The sequence below is a fragment of the Gadus macrocephalus genome, chromosome 13, assembly GCF_031168955.1.
Source record: "Gadus macrocephalus chromosome 13, ASM3116895v1".
NCBI classification, from domain to species: domain Eukaryota; kingdom Metazoa; phylum Chordata; class Actinopteri; order Gadiformes; family Gadidae; genus Gadus; species Gadus macrocephalus.
The window spans coordinates 16,247,189-16,259,874 of NC_082394.1; the positions used below are offsets into that span (position 1 = coordinate 16,247,189).

The 12,686-nt window shown below is 41.1% G+C and overlaps 1 protein-coding gene across 1 annotated transcript; it reads right to left on the minus strand.

Annotated features, from left to right (window-relative positions):
* Positions 1 to 376: 376 nt before the first annotated feature.
* Positions 377 to 12,375, minus strand: LOC132471141 (vascular cell adhesion protein 1-like). Its single transcript, XM_060070220.1, has 5 exons — positions 12,195 to 12,375; positions 11,724 to 11,999; positions 7,339 to 7,668; positions 6,240 to 6,494; positions 377 to 1,533 (listed from the first exon to the last, which is right to left on the minus strand). The coding sequence occupies exons 1-5, from the start codon at positions 12,277 to 12,279 to the stop codon at positions 1,448 to 1,450; spliced, it is 1,032 nt and encodes a 343-aa protein (XP_059926203.1). The 5' UTR covers positions 12,280 to 12,375; the 3' UTR covers positions 377 to 1,447.
* Between the last annotated feature and the right edge of the window lie 311 nt (positions 12,376 to 12,686).

Here is a 12,686-nt window from a genome sequence, read left to right on the forward strand (position 1 = left end):
CTCCTTCCTCTTCCTCATTCCCTCCTTCTTGTCGACCCCCTCTTCAGCGATTCCATGGGGGCCGTGCCCCTGCTTATCCTTGCTTCGGTTCTGCACAGTTACGTGTAGAGTCTGTGCAACCGATGATGAGTTTAAAGAAGGGACTAATGGGTGGTGTTGTGGAAAATAAGAGAACCGCAATTCGGGGAGAAGCGGAACTGGAATTGAAATCAAACATGATTTGACATGACCTGATACATAAAAAAATGAATTTGAATGATTATTTACCATATGGGAATTCTAGTATAGAATTAAAGTATAATGACTTGAAATTACATTAGTTGTACACTGTAATAAGCTGTTATCAAGACGCCCATAACAGAATTTAGACAGAAAATTTTTAAGCAGAAAAGTTTTTAATAAAAGTTGATTCAATCGTACAGCAGGAAAGCAATTTCTTATAAAAAATCACCCCTAATCATCATATAAAAATAGTGTCAAGAAAGTCCGGCCTGTACGAAATTATTGTTAATTACAAGGCTTAGGAATCTCTTGGCACCTCACGATTCGATTCCGATTATGAGGTCAACGATTCGATTCTAAAACGATTATCGGTGCAACAATTTATTTTATGTACATTCCATGCGTGAATTTTCAAAAATATATATTGAAAATCACAGTAGCAAATCTGTGTTTGCTACTCAGAGTTTGCTAATCACTTTCTACTCTTGTGATGATCATTAAAGACATCAACAGATGATTTAACTTATCTAATATTTTATTAGAGAAAAAGCTTTTGTCACACATGACTTTCTATGAACAATGCAATAATCAATGCAGCTTGCATTACAACACAATATGGGAGTATGTAAAAAAAAAATAGGTTTCAGTTTTCTTTTCTTTCTAATCTTTCTTTTCTATGTCATTAAAGAATAAGCAGGAATTAGTAGGAGTTCCTGTGTCTTGCTGTGAGTTTGCGTGCATGCTATGCGTAGGCTGATTCGCAATCGTGTCAAGACAAATCAGATTGGCCAATACACACTGAAGATAAATTAAATCATTTAAAAATTACTAAAATTATCCCTCTCTGGCGAACAGAATGTTGCAGTAGGCGAACAAATTATTATTATTATTATTTATTTTTTATTCTGATTATTAATTTATCTGCATCGAGACGGAATCGTTCTAGAGAGAATCGCGATGCATCGAAGAATTGATTATTTTTCCCATACCCTATTAATTACAATAGCCAACCCCTATGAATAGTCATGGATACCAGACCACCAAGGACGACAGCAATGAGTATGATATACATACTCAGATGGGAGGATCAACAGTACATTCTTCATTTCATTCCAGGAATGGCAGTTGGCAGCTATTGGGCCACAACCAAAAGCTCATTGCCTCTTAGTAAATACTTCCAAAGTTGGAATCAGTCATTCCAACCTTGGAATGACTGATTCATCAATCATTCGGAGTGGACAAACCCACCAACGACCATGCAGATGACCCCCAACAGCACTGACACGACTGCGGTGATATGCAACCAGCCAACTAAAGAAAGAAAGAGAGAAAGACAGACAGACAAATGGTCAGAAAAGAGAATCATGAAAGAGAACTATCAAAGGTTCATAATTCTCTGAGCCGACTTATGAACTTTAAGTTCAGAGGAGTCCGAATGCGATCAGTTCTAAAAGGGTTCTATTGCTAAAGAGGTGGTTAACGGAAGAGGTTGTATTCAGAAAGTCTCGAGACTTCCTCGAGACTTCCTGAATACATACAGTATAAACAAAAAAACCTTAAGCAGGCCTACATACCTCTTTCAGTTTTTGTATGCAACTTAGAGATAAGGATGCGGACAACGTTACCAGTAAGGGTAATTTCAGTTGAGATATTTTGAATACCTTTCGGTTTTTATCCTATTTCCAGTCAGGGGTGTTAGGGGGTTAAGAATCAGAAAGTTGACTACAATCCCACTGCTGAGTGTACGATCAAGGTTGGAGCATGCCTAACTATAAAAGAAGACATGGGGCCGTATTCACAAAGCATTTTATCTTACCGCTAGGAGTGCTCCTAACTCCCGCTAAATCATTGTACGTAGTAGTTTTTTCTTAAAAGTTAATCACAAAGCCGCTGAGACCTACTCTTACTAAGGATGAATCACTAAGGGCCCTATCTTGCATCCGGCGCAAGTGACTTAGTCACTGGCGCATGTGTCGTTGCTAGTTTACAACTGGCGCAGAGCGTTCTTTTCCCACCACCGCCACTCGCCGGTAAATTAGGGATTGATCATGCGCCCCAAGGGGCGGTTCGGCGGAAGGAGGAGGCGTGTTCTGGCGCAAACGGTATTTTGCCGTTTCTGAATACCATTGCGCTACTGACCAGGAAATACCTGGTTTAAAGTCAGTGGCGCGTTGTTCAGATGCTATTTTAAGGGCGCATGCATACATGCGCATGCGATGCATACGGATTGCTTGTGCACCTCGCGCATACACTTTGCTTCTCCCATCTACCTAGCCGCACATTCTTGGTAAATTATTTGGGAAAGAACAGCTGATGCAGCGGTAATAAGTTGTACTTTTAAATCAATGCATCTGCAAACACCGTACAGCAAACATACATTTTCTTGACACAGACATCGTGTAGGCCTACATGCCCATAACTTTTAGGATTGATGAGTATTTGATCGTGAAAAACATTGTTTTACCGCAAGTGAGTGTTAAAAAGAATGAATGAATGCGGGCGCGCGTGTGTGCTCTGTTTAAACACACGCAAACTAAACACGTAACGCATAATACAATCAATGGCAATGTCTATTACCGCGGGGACACATGCATATTAGGATAGCATACAATACTGATAAGAAACAATGTTTATAATGTATTGCGTATATCATTAAATAGAACAACAGTTACCGCATATCAAATGTTATATCATATACGTCTTTTTTGCCGAAATTTATTTGAGGACTCAGTATTTCTGAAGTTGTGGAAGAAAACCCCTTATTCCATGTGTGAATTAGGCCATATTATTTGGCAATAAACTGAGCCATTTGCAGTTTGAAATTCATGTGCATCTGTCTCATCGGAGACTGCAGACGCGCTGTCAAAATATCAACTCGTCCGATTCAAATGCGCTCATGGCTCTTAAAGGGGATGGGAGCTGGCACTCTCATTGGTTTGTTGGACGTTACGCCCAAACCACACCTACGGGTAACTAGGCTACTTCAGACCAACCCTTTTGACACTTGCGCCGCGACGCAAGTGTCATTTATCCGCCTGAAAATTGCGATAGCGCCGTAGAACCGCCCACAAAGCTACTTGCGCTTTGCGCTTCCCACTTGCGTTTCAGACCGTTAAAATAGGGCCCTATGAGTGAACTAAGAGTGACGCGCCGTTGCTATGGATTACGTCGAATCTCGTGCACGAGTTTAGAAGCGGTCAGTGCGGTGATTGGTTGTTCAGACGAGCCCACTAAATCCCAGAAAAACAAGGAAATAGCCTAGGCTAGAAATGAATTCCTATTAAGTAGTTATGGACAGTGCAGTTAGCAGAATACACGCATGATGACAAGTTTATGCAGACCACGATAATGAGGTTGTACCCTGCACGTTCAAGAGAGAGAGAGAGAGAGAGAGAGACAAATTGCATTAACGTAAATTGCATTAAATCAAGGAGACAATTAAAAGCACCCTGCAAACTATTATCTAATTAGCATATTTCAGCCCTTAAACACTTAACAGCCCATACCGCCGTTCAAGTCCCCCTATCATGATGGACGATGAAAAAGTGAAACGCAAGCGAAAGGCCAATTGGTCCCAGGACCAATTGCTACTACTTGCCCAGTTTGTGCTGGAGCGGAGGGGGGTAATACAGGGTCGATTTGGGGCTGGAATGACCAGTAAGAAGAAGCGGGAGGCATGGGAAGAAATTTGCGTGAACATAAATGCTTCCTTCCCTGCTGTGCGTCGCTCCACCGACGATTGCGAAAAACGTTGGTATGCCCTGCAATCACAGTGTAGGTTGGAGATTGCCGACCATAAAAGAGCTGTCGCGGCTACAGGTAAGTCCATTATTAACATTGCTTGCATTCATGTGGGAAATGCATTTGCATGTCTTAAATTTACAATTAACAAAGGCTACAGTGATATGAAACGTGAATAAAACTGAAATTGAATTTGTTGGAGGAGGATCTGCACCAAAGCCGTTGTCCCCGGTCGCATCGGTGGTGTACGCCGTCCTAGGCTCGGACATAAAACTGGCCTTGAGGGTGCAGCTGATCCTGCAGTCGAGTTGCTAAAGGAGTTTGAGGGGTATGCATGCAATGATTGCAATAGGCTATATGAAAAACCTGTTTCATATTTACAGAAGAATTACAATGTGCAACTGGTCAACCCACTTCCCAAAAATGTGTTACAAATGAAATATATATATTCCCCACAGAGAAATTAAGATCAAAGTCCAGCTGCAGCTGCAGCATCAAATCACACAGCTCTTCCTCTTCTCCCCCTCCTAGCCCTTCCTCTGCCAGCTCTTCCTCTTCCAGCTGCACCTCCTCTCACAGCTCTTCCTCTTCCTGCTGCACCTCCTCTCACAGCTCTTCCTCTCCCTGCTATTCCTCTTCCAACTCTCCCTCTTGGTGCACCCACTGCCTCTCCTCTCCCTCCTGCTGCTGGTGCCAGTTCACTGTTGGAGAAGAAATTGAGGATGGAAATGAGGGTTTTAAAAAGGCAAAAGGCAAAGCGAAAGTGCAGGCTAATAAAAATTAACACTGAATATTACAGTCTTAAGATAGAAAAATTGAAAAATCGAAAGAAAATAAATGTTATTAACTAAACAAATGTGTGTTGACTGATTTGTGCCAAGGTGTTTACCTAAAATGTGTATTCACAAAGTGATCCCTAAATGCCAGTCCACTCGGTTCCACATGGTCAAATTCATCGTCAGTTTGATCGCCATCATCATCATCATCGTGGTCATCGTCCTCTTCATCGTCGTCATCATCATCATCGTCTGGCTGTGGAATGTTCCTCCGCTTGCAGAGGTTGTGTAGAATGGCACATACACTGATGACTGCTCGCCCTCTCTGGGGTGAGGCGAATTTCGCCGTGGAGGACATGAAACCGACATTTCATCTGCCCAATTCCTCTCTCCACAACATTTCGTGTATGTTTGTGTGCTTTAACCTATATGGAGGAAAACAATAATTTGTTGAATCCAATAATAAATATGGATTCAACAAATAAAAGGCGTCAAAGAGCCAATACGATGTGTTTTACGCATAGGACTAAGCGTAATCTGCGTAATCACTTACATGTTATACTTTAACTGTGCTGCCGGTTGTGGATTGAGGTAGGGTGTCAAGAGCCACGTCTTGCAGGGATAGCCACTGTCACCCAGCAAGTGACACCAAACTGGTACATGGTGCCTCTCAAAAAGCTGCCTCAGACCGCTCTACATTAAAATGCGCGAATCATGGGTAGGGTAGCTCCAGGCCACTTTGTTAAAATTTGCATCAAAAACAACCTGCGTGTTGATGGAATGCACTTTCTTCCTATTGACGAACACGTCCTCGTCATTTGATGGCGCGATTATTTTTATGTGCGTCCCGTCAATAACACCGACCATACCGGGCATACCTGCGATTGCCATGAAGTTGGCTTTGATCCTGTGTAATTGTTGAATGTCCAAAGGAAACCGGATAAACAGTTGGATGATATGTGGTCTAGAGAGCGAGTTGATAGTTTGGTTTATGGCACGGCTGACTGATGGTTGCGATATTCCTAAATCGTCGGCATTGCAAAGTTGCATTTTCCCTGTTGCTAAATAACGTAGTGTTGCCAAACATTTTCTAATCGGATTGTTCCTGTTAGTCGGGGATGTTATTGCATCCCGCACTAACTCCACAACAAGTTTAATACCTTCACGATTTAGCCTATATCTCTTCATTAACTCACAGTCTTCCATTGTCTCCAAATCATTTCGTCTCGCAGCCATTTTACGATCCTTTGTGAATAGGTCTTACTGAGTTAGGAGTCCTCTTGAGGACTTTTATGCTCTCCTAGGCTTAGGTGCTACTTTTAGGCCTAAAATACTTTGTGTTTTAAGAGTGACACGTCCGTTATTTTTAGGAGTTACTCCTAAATTCGCCAGTTAGGACCTACTTTTAGCCCTAAGATCCTTTGTGAATATGGCCCAAGGTTTGTAAAATAAGGAAAGGATGCACTTCAGAAGCAGATAGGTTAAACACATTGAACACACCGCGGACATCCACGTTGAACGTCACAGTTGTGCTTCCCTGGCTGTTGCGGGCGTCACAAACGTACAGGCCCTCGTGTTCAAAACCAGCCGACCGCACGGCGAAATCACTGCCGTTGCCGACTGTGGTGTTGTCAGGACCGGTCCAACTGTAGGCTGGACTGGGGTTGGAATGGGCTGTGCAGTTCAACTGGAAAGGTTCCCCTACTGCGATGGAAATAGGATCTGGCGAAGACCCCTGCCCCGTCTTAGGTTTGACTGACGAGAAAACGGGGGGGAAGTTAAAAAAAAGCTCAACATTTGAAGATATACACACTGATTCTTCTCAGGCATGTCATGTGCTTATTAGGGCCCGACCGATTTATCGGCCTGCCGATTTAATCGGCCGATTATAGCCTTTATGAAAATAATCGGCATCGGCCAAAAAGACGCCGATTACAACAGATTATTATTTTTTTTTTTAAATGCTATTGCGATTAGTATCCTGCAGATTGCGCTCCTACTCGCCTTGCTAACTAACAACTTTAGCTGGAGTAAAAAGGAGGAGATTGAATTTTACCGTACAACATGAAAGCACGCTCGCTCAGGCAGCTGCGCGCTCACCTCACCAATGTACACAAGACGCGTTGTTTGAGCATGTTGTGCCTGTTTTTCTTTAGGTCCCAGGCCATGTTAATTTGTTATACTGTAGACTCTAACGGTGAGACCATACTGCTCAGCACGCACGTGTTAGTCACTGCTCACGAGCGCAGCACATTGGGAGTTAGTTATTTATTTTACATTTTACATTACACTAATTTTTGACTGTAAATGTATTCTAAAACACTCAAAGGTTCTGCATTCAATTCACATATTCGTCAAAAGTGTTTAAAGTATATTTAAGGTATCAAAAACTACGTTTTATAGATATATATATATATTTTTATTTTTTTTAATCGGCCGATTAAATCGTAATCGTAATTTTTCTCTGAAAATAATCGGCATCGGCACTCAAAAATCAATATCGGTCGGGCCCTAGTGCTTATATTCAAATTGCAGACGTCATGAAGTTATAGTTTTGACACGGACCACCGGGCCACTCTAATATTTGAAGTAAACTCACAGTACACAGTGGTTGTTAGGCGTTCTGACATTGTTACAGGAGGTGGATCTTGTTGTCCCAGGTTCAGCTTGGCTTCACACCAGTACTGGACCCCATCATCCCCTCTGCTGGAGTTGAAGCTGAAGCTGGTGAACGTCTCTGTCACCGTTGTATTCTCAGAGGTCCTGTTGGGCTGTACCGAGTCCAGGATAGTGTCTCCTTTGTAGAAGGTCACGGCGAGGTTCTGGATAGGAGCAACGTTCTGGACACGGCACTGGAGGTTGTACTGATGTCCTTCAAGCAGTGGGCCAGTGTGGTTTACAAAGCTGATGGATACGTTGTCAGGAGGTTCTGCAAACACAAACACTAAAGTGAGCTCCAGCACGCTGCACTTCACCTACTGGTGTTATGAGCCAACTGGTTTCCGAGCTATCTGGAAAATTCCACAAACTTACAACCCATATTTTGTATGTTTCATCTCATTGTCATGTCATGTCAGACAATAAAGTTTTTCTGATTCTGATTGTCCCTGGTGTAAGTATCGCATTATAGTAACGTACAACCCTAGTGATGATCTAAATGCATGTCTCATAACTGACCTAAAAATAATGCACCGACTTGGATTCGATCACGCCCTCTGATACACAACTATATTTATAAGGTAGACAAGGTAGTTGGGGAACCGTTGGATTACCAAAACCACCGTGGCATACTGAACGAAACCGGTATCCGGTATAGGGCCCACAGATTGACATTAGGGGGTTGACATTAAGGTTGACATTAAGGTTTCAAAAGCACTTGCCCATCGGCCAAGTACAGGTCAGGTTCAACTTGCCCGAATGTGATGTTCACTTGCCCAAATTATAATCAGAATCTTGAACAGGCCTCTTTTTGCCAGGCACGCGGCCTGGTTTTGGGGGGGCTCAGAAAAATCATCCTAGCTCAGACTGAAGCTGAATGTTAGCTTCCACACATGTTGTGTTTAAAAAATAACAAACTTCCCTTTGTTTACTTATTTATCGAGCGGTCACATCGTGCCATGAAGTGATTTCAGTCCACCGTTGCAACCTATTAAAGCTATCGCCAAGTTATATGTAGACCTGCATGATTTCATGCAAATGTACTTAACTAAATGTCAGAGGTAGTAGCAAAGATATGTCTTTTTTAACTTTCACGTTTCTTGTAGCTCTAACTGAATAATCACTATCGCGTTTCTAGTAGTGTTGTCAGTCACGATACTGGATTTTCTAACTTTGACACTATACCTGGAAAAATATCGATATTCTATACCATTTTCGATATCAGGGGGAAAGTTTTTTTCAGGAAAGAACATACCCAAAGTAAATAGAGTATATCTCCACAACTGCAAGGGCGATAATGTCATCATTGTGCCAAAAGAAAGATTGTTGTGCAAGTGAAATATTCAATGGGGATGATACTTGGTTAAAGTGAATAAAGCCATGGAACACAGCATAAGTGGAAGATAACATTTCCACCTGAAATAATTATCAGCTGGTCGTTATCATTTGGGAGCGATGTCTTACTCTGAGACACAAATAAAGGTAGATATCTTACAATTTTGACACTTGACACCTCTATTTAAATTTCAGGGCAAATATATTCGAATGCACCAAGCCAAACACTCGCAAATAAACATATGGCCACTAGATTGCGCTGAAGAATATGTTTTCTGATTGAAGGCAATTTACCTAGGCCTATTTCCTAAGAAACCTTCTCTTATTCATTGATTGAAAATACCATGTTTAGTTGCAAAATTTGGCCCAGACACTGGGTTATCTGTTTATGGTGGTTTTATTCGACCAGAATCAACTTTGTGGACAAAAATCACAAAGGTAATACTTCATTTTTGGTTGTTAAAAGAAAAGGGGACGTTTCTTCTTAAGTTGTTATTTGCGAGTTTTAGTCACAGAATGATATGGTTTGGACTGTTGGAATAAGTGGAGGCTCAGCTTTCATGTAATATATAGTTTGTGAGGGTCCGATTTCGTGAAAAAGATCGCTATTGCCGTGCATGTGCACAGTTATGAAACCCAAAACCGTGTTCTTGCATATGACTTTCCTTGGTAATTTGCCTCAATCCTAAGTACTTCCAAACTGCACTCCTCCATCACTACTCCATTTTCCTTCTACCTAAACCGTTCGCGGAGGCGCTGCACTTGCGATGCTAGCTTTGTTGGCTAACCTTTAGCCAACACCTTCGAATCACGGCCAGAGAACGCACTGCGAGTGACAGAAGGCGGGGCTATATATCCGCACTGAAGCGAAGCGTGTCTGTCTGTTAACTCGCTTTCCGAGAGAAGAGAAGACGGCGCGCTGATCAATTGCAAATACTTATATTTTGTGTTATTTTGCGGCAAACAAGGTTGTTCTGCAGTTTCTAAAAACATTTGAATAAATAGCCTTTATATTAACATCCACCCAAAATCCACTTGCCCGTTCGGGCAACCAGAATTCAATCTCAACTTGCCCAACTATGACTTTTGGTTGCCCCGGGCAAGCGGGCAACCGTTAATGTCGAGGCCTGAGTCTTTGTATAGTTAGGTAGTCAGTTTAGTTCAGGTCAGTGGCGAAGCTAGACCTTTTTTGGGTGGGCTCAAGCCCACCCAAAACTTGCCTTAGCCCACCCTATCATTTCGTCCTCAAATCTAATATTCGACCTTTTTTTTTACACAAGCAATGAGTGAATAGATGCTGTAATTAACAGGCACAAATGGGCTAGTTTAATCGAGTGCAACCTTCCTGCAGGAATCTCTAACCTCTGATTGGTGGGTGGGCGTCTCCTGTTTGACAAAACCAAAAAGGCAGCACGAGCACACTTAACAGTTTCTGCTGTTTTGTCTGTCAAAAAGGCTTGCTAGTCTTTATCAGAAAATCCACGATTTCCAGCTGTGTTATAACATGACCAGCTAATAATAATAATAATCATTTTAAAACCTTGACATAATCTGTCAGATGACTATTAAATGACAGTTGACCACAAGGCGATTCTATCTATGCCTCCTCTTCAATTGCTTCATGTTTTAGTCGGCAGGGGCTTCTAATGCTGCGTAGCATGATAAGCATGATAAGGTGCAAGGAGCAGAAAAAGTTGACACGGGTGCTAATTTTCAGTTGAATAAAACCGCTGGCATTATTTTATCAGCTGAGGGCGTATTCATTGCCATAACAACGTGAGCTAATCAACAAGTACAACATGTTCTAATACTATGAGACTCATGAAAACGCCCTCAGCTGAAAGATGAACATATATATAATTTTTTTTGAAAGGGAATAAGCTAATGAAGCTGACAAGGGACCAATGTTTACAGTTTAAAAATATTTTTAATTAAATGCAAACCCCAGTGAATCATATGCTCTTGTTTCTCTGTTTGGAGATTCACACAGACTTAGCATTCTTGTTTAAATGTTACAAATTGAGTTTATAAACTGAACTCGGAAATTGTTTTAAGTTGTCGCAGATGTTATCTCTGCTAATTTTATCAATCTAAATAAATAAATATTAGCAGGTTCTCAATGGTAGGCTATTTCAATTCAGGGAGGGCGCGACAAAATATCTGTCTCCTAGGGTGGGAATGACAGAAAATAATTGAGAGCCACTGGTCTAGAACATGTTGTACTTGTTGATTAGCTCATTTTGTTATGGCAATGAAAACGCCCACAGCTGATAAAATAATGCCAGCGGTTTTGTTTTAACTGAAAATTAGCACCCTTTTTTTTTTGCATCAGGACAAGATTTTTTTGCATCAGAAGTTTTATAAAAATGTATGGGTCCCTGAAAGTGAGACAACGTAGTTTATTGCTCCCGAAATAGTGGTATGTTTCTCATATTATTAATCTCATACATGTTGTACCAATGTGTTTCAGTAACTGTGTAAATAAAAAAAAGGGGGAAATATGGTCCTTTTTGAGTGAAACTTACATAAAGGAAATTTAATATACCTCAAATTTGTTATTACAGTTCACATCCATTGATTATTCCTTCATCCAAATAGTCTTTTTTCCTTTCATCACTTTGGTGATTCAGAACTGCATTATTTAACTGACACTGCCGGCTTTTGGCTTAGACATACAACAGCATAGTAACTAATAAAATAAAGGTTGTGGAATCACAAAATCTTGGACAGGACTTTATATACTTCATATACCCCTGTGGCTTCCTGGGGTTGAGCCCCCCCAAAAGTCAGAACCTAGAATCGCCCCTGGTTCAGGTCATTCATTATCAAAACGGTAAACTAAGAGGACATGGGCTTCTACATCTATGACCTTTGTTCTTTTTCTAAAATCCGCTATAATTTTTCAATAACATGAGTCGACCGCCATAACAATTTGAATTGCGACCAGCCTTACTTGTGAGAGATCCCCTCCAGCATGGTGATATAACTTACTGTATAAGGTGACAGCTTGAACAGTGCAACAGTTTGCATTGTTCAACTCGTAGCAAATGGGCCTCATGTCCCATTCTGTGGCGTTGTCCACATTCCACCGTGATATCGTCTTGTTGATTCCGTTAATCGAGTTAATAAGCCTTTCAAATGATCCCGTGGGGGTCTCCCATTTAGTCTCCTTACAAGAGCCATTTACACAACTCGAACAGTTTGCATATAATGGAGATCCGTACTGCACAACTATTCGGGAGGGAGTGATCATAATAGGACATCCATCTGTGTGAAAAGGAGAAAGAAAGTAAAAGATGTCATTCTTCCAGAACAGATTTGTTTTTGTTCTGTAACCTAATTGTCTAAATGAACTTTCACGATGTGTAGTAGATCATTAAAATGTAACTCAAGTTGACGTGCGATTAATTAAAAGAACAACCATGGGCACCGTTAGCCCTTATTTATAACAATCTGGCTCACCTTTAGGCATACAATCGCTCCCATGAGCCACTTCCAACATGCACACGACGAGATAGAAACTCAGACGAAGAGCCAACATATCCATCTTCTTTTGATTATAAATTCATAGGAGGCGACGACGACCACCGTCCGCTCGTCGTGATCTAGATCAGAAGTGAAAGGCAATGTGGGTGATGCTTGAACGCCCGTGGATTTCCCGCCCCGCCACTTCTCTGAGCGGAAAGGAGTAGGTGAGAGAACCGAGAGTGATCTCAACATATTCCACACAGAAAGTGTCAAAAAAATGTAAAGATTTATTTGCGAAGCTAATGATATATATATATATATATATATATATATATATATATATATATATATATATATATATATATATATATATATATATATATATATATATATATATATATATATAAGGCCGACATGATTTAGAGGAGGCCCTTAAACTGATAATATTCCGAGGGCTATACAACAATCACATAATTTAATTTTTCT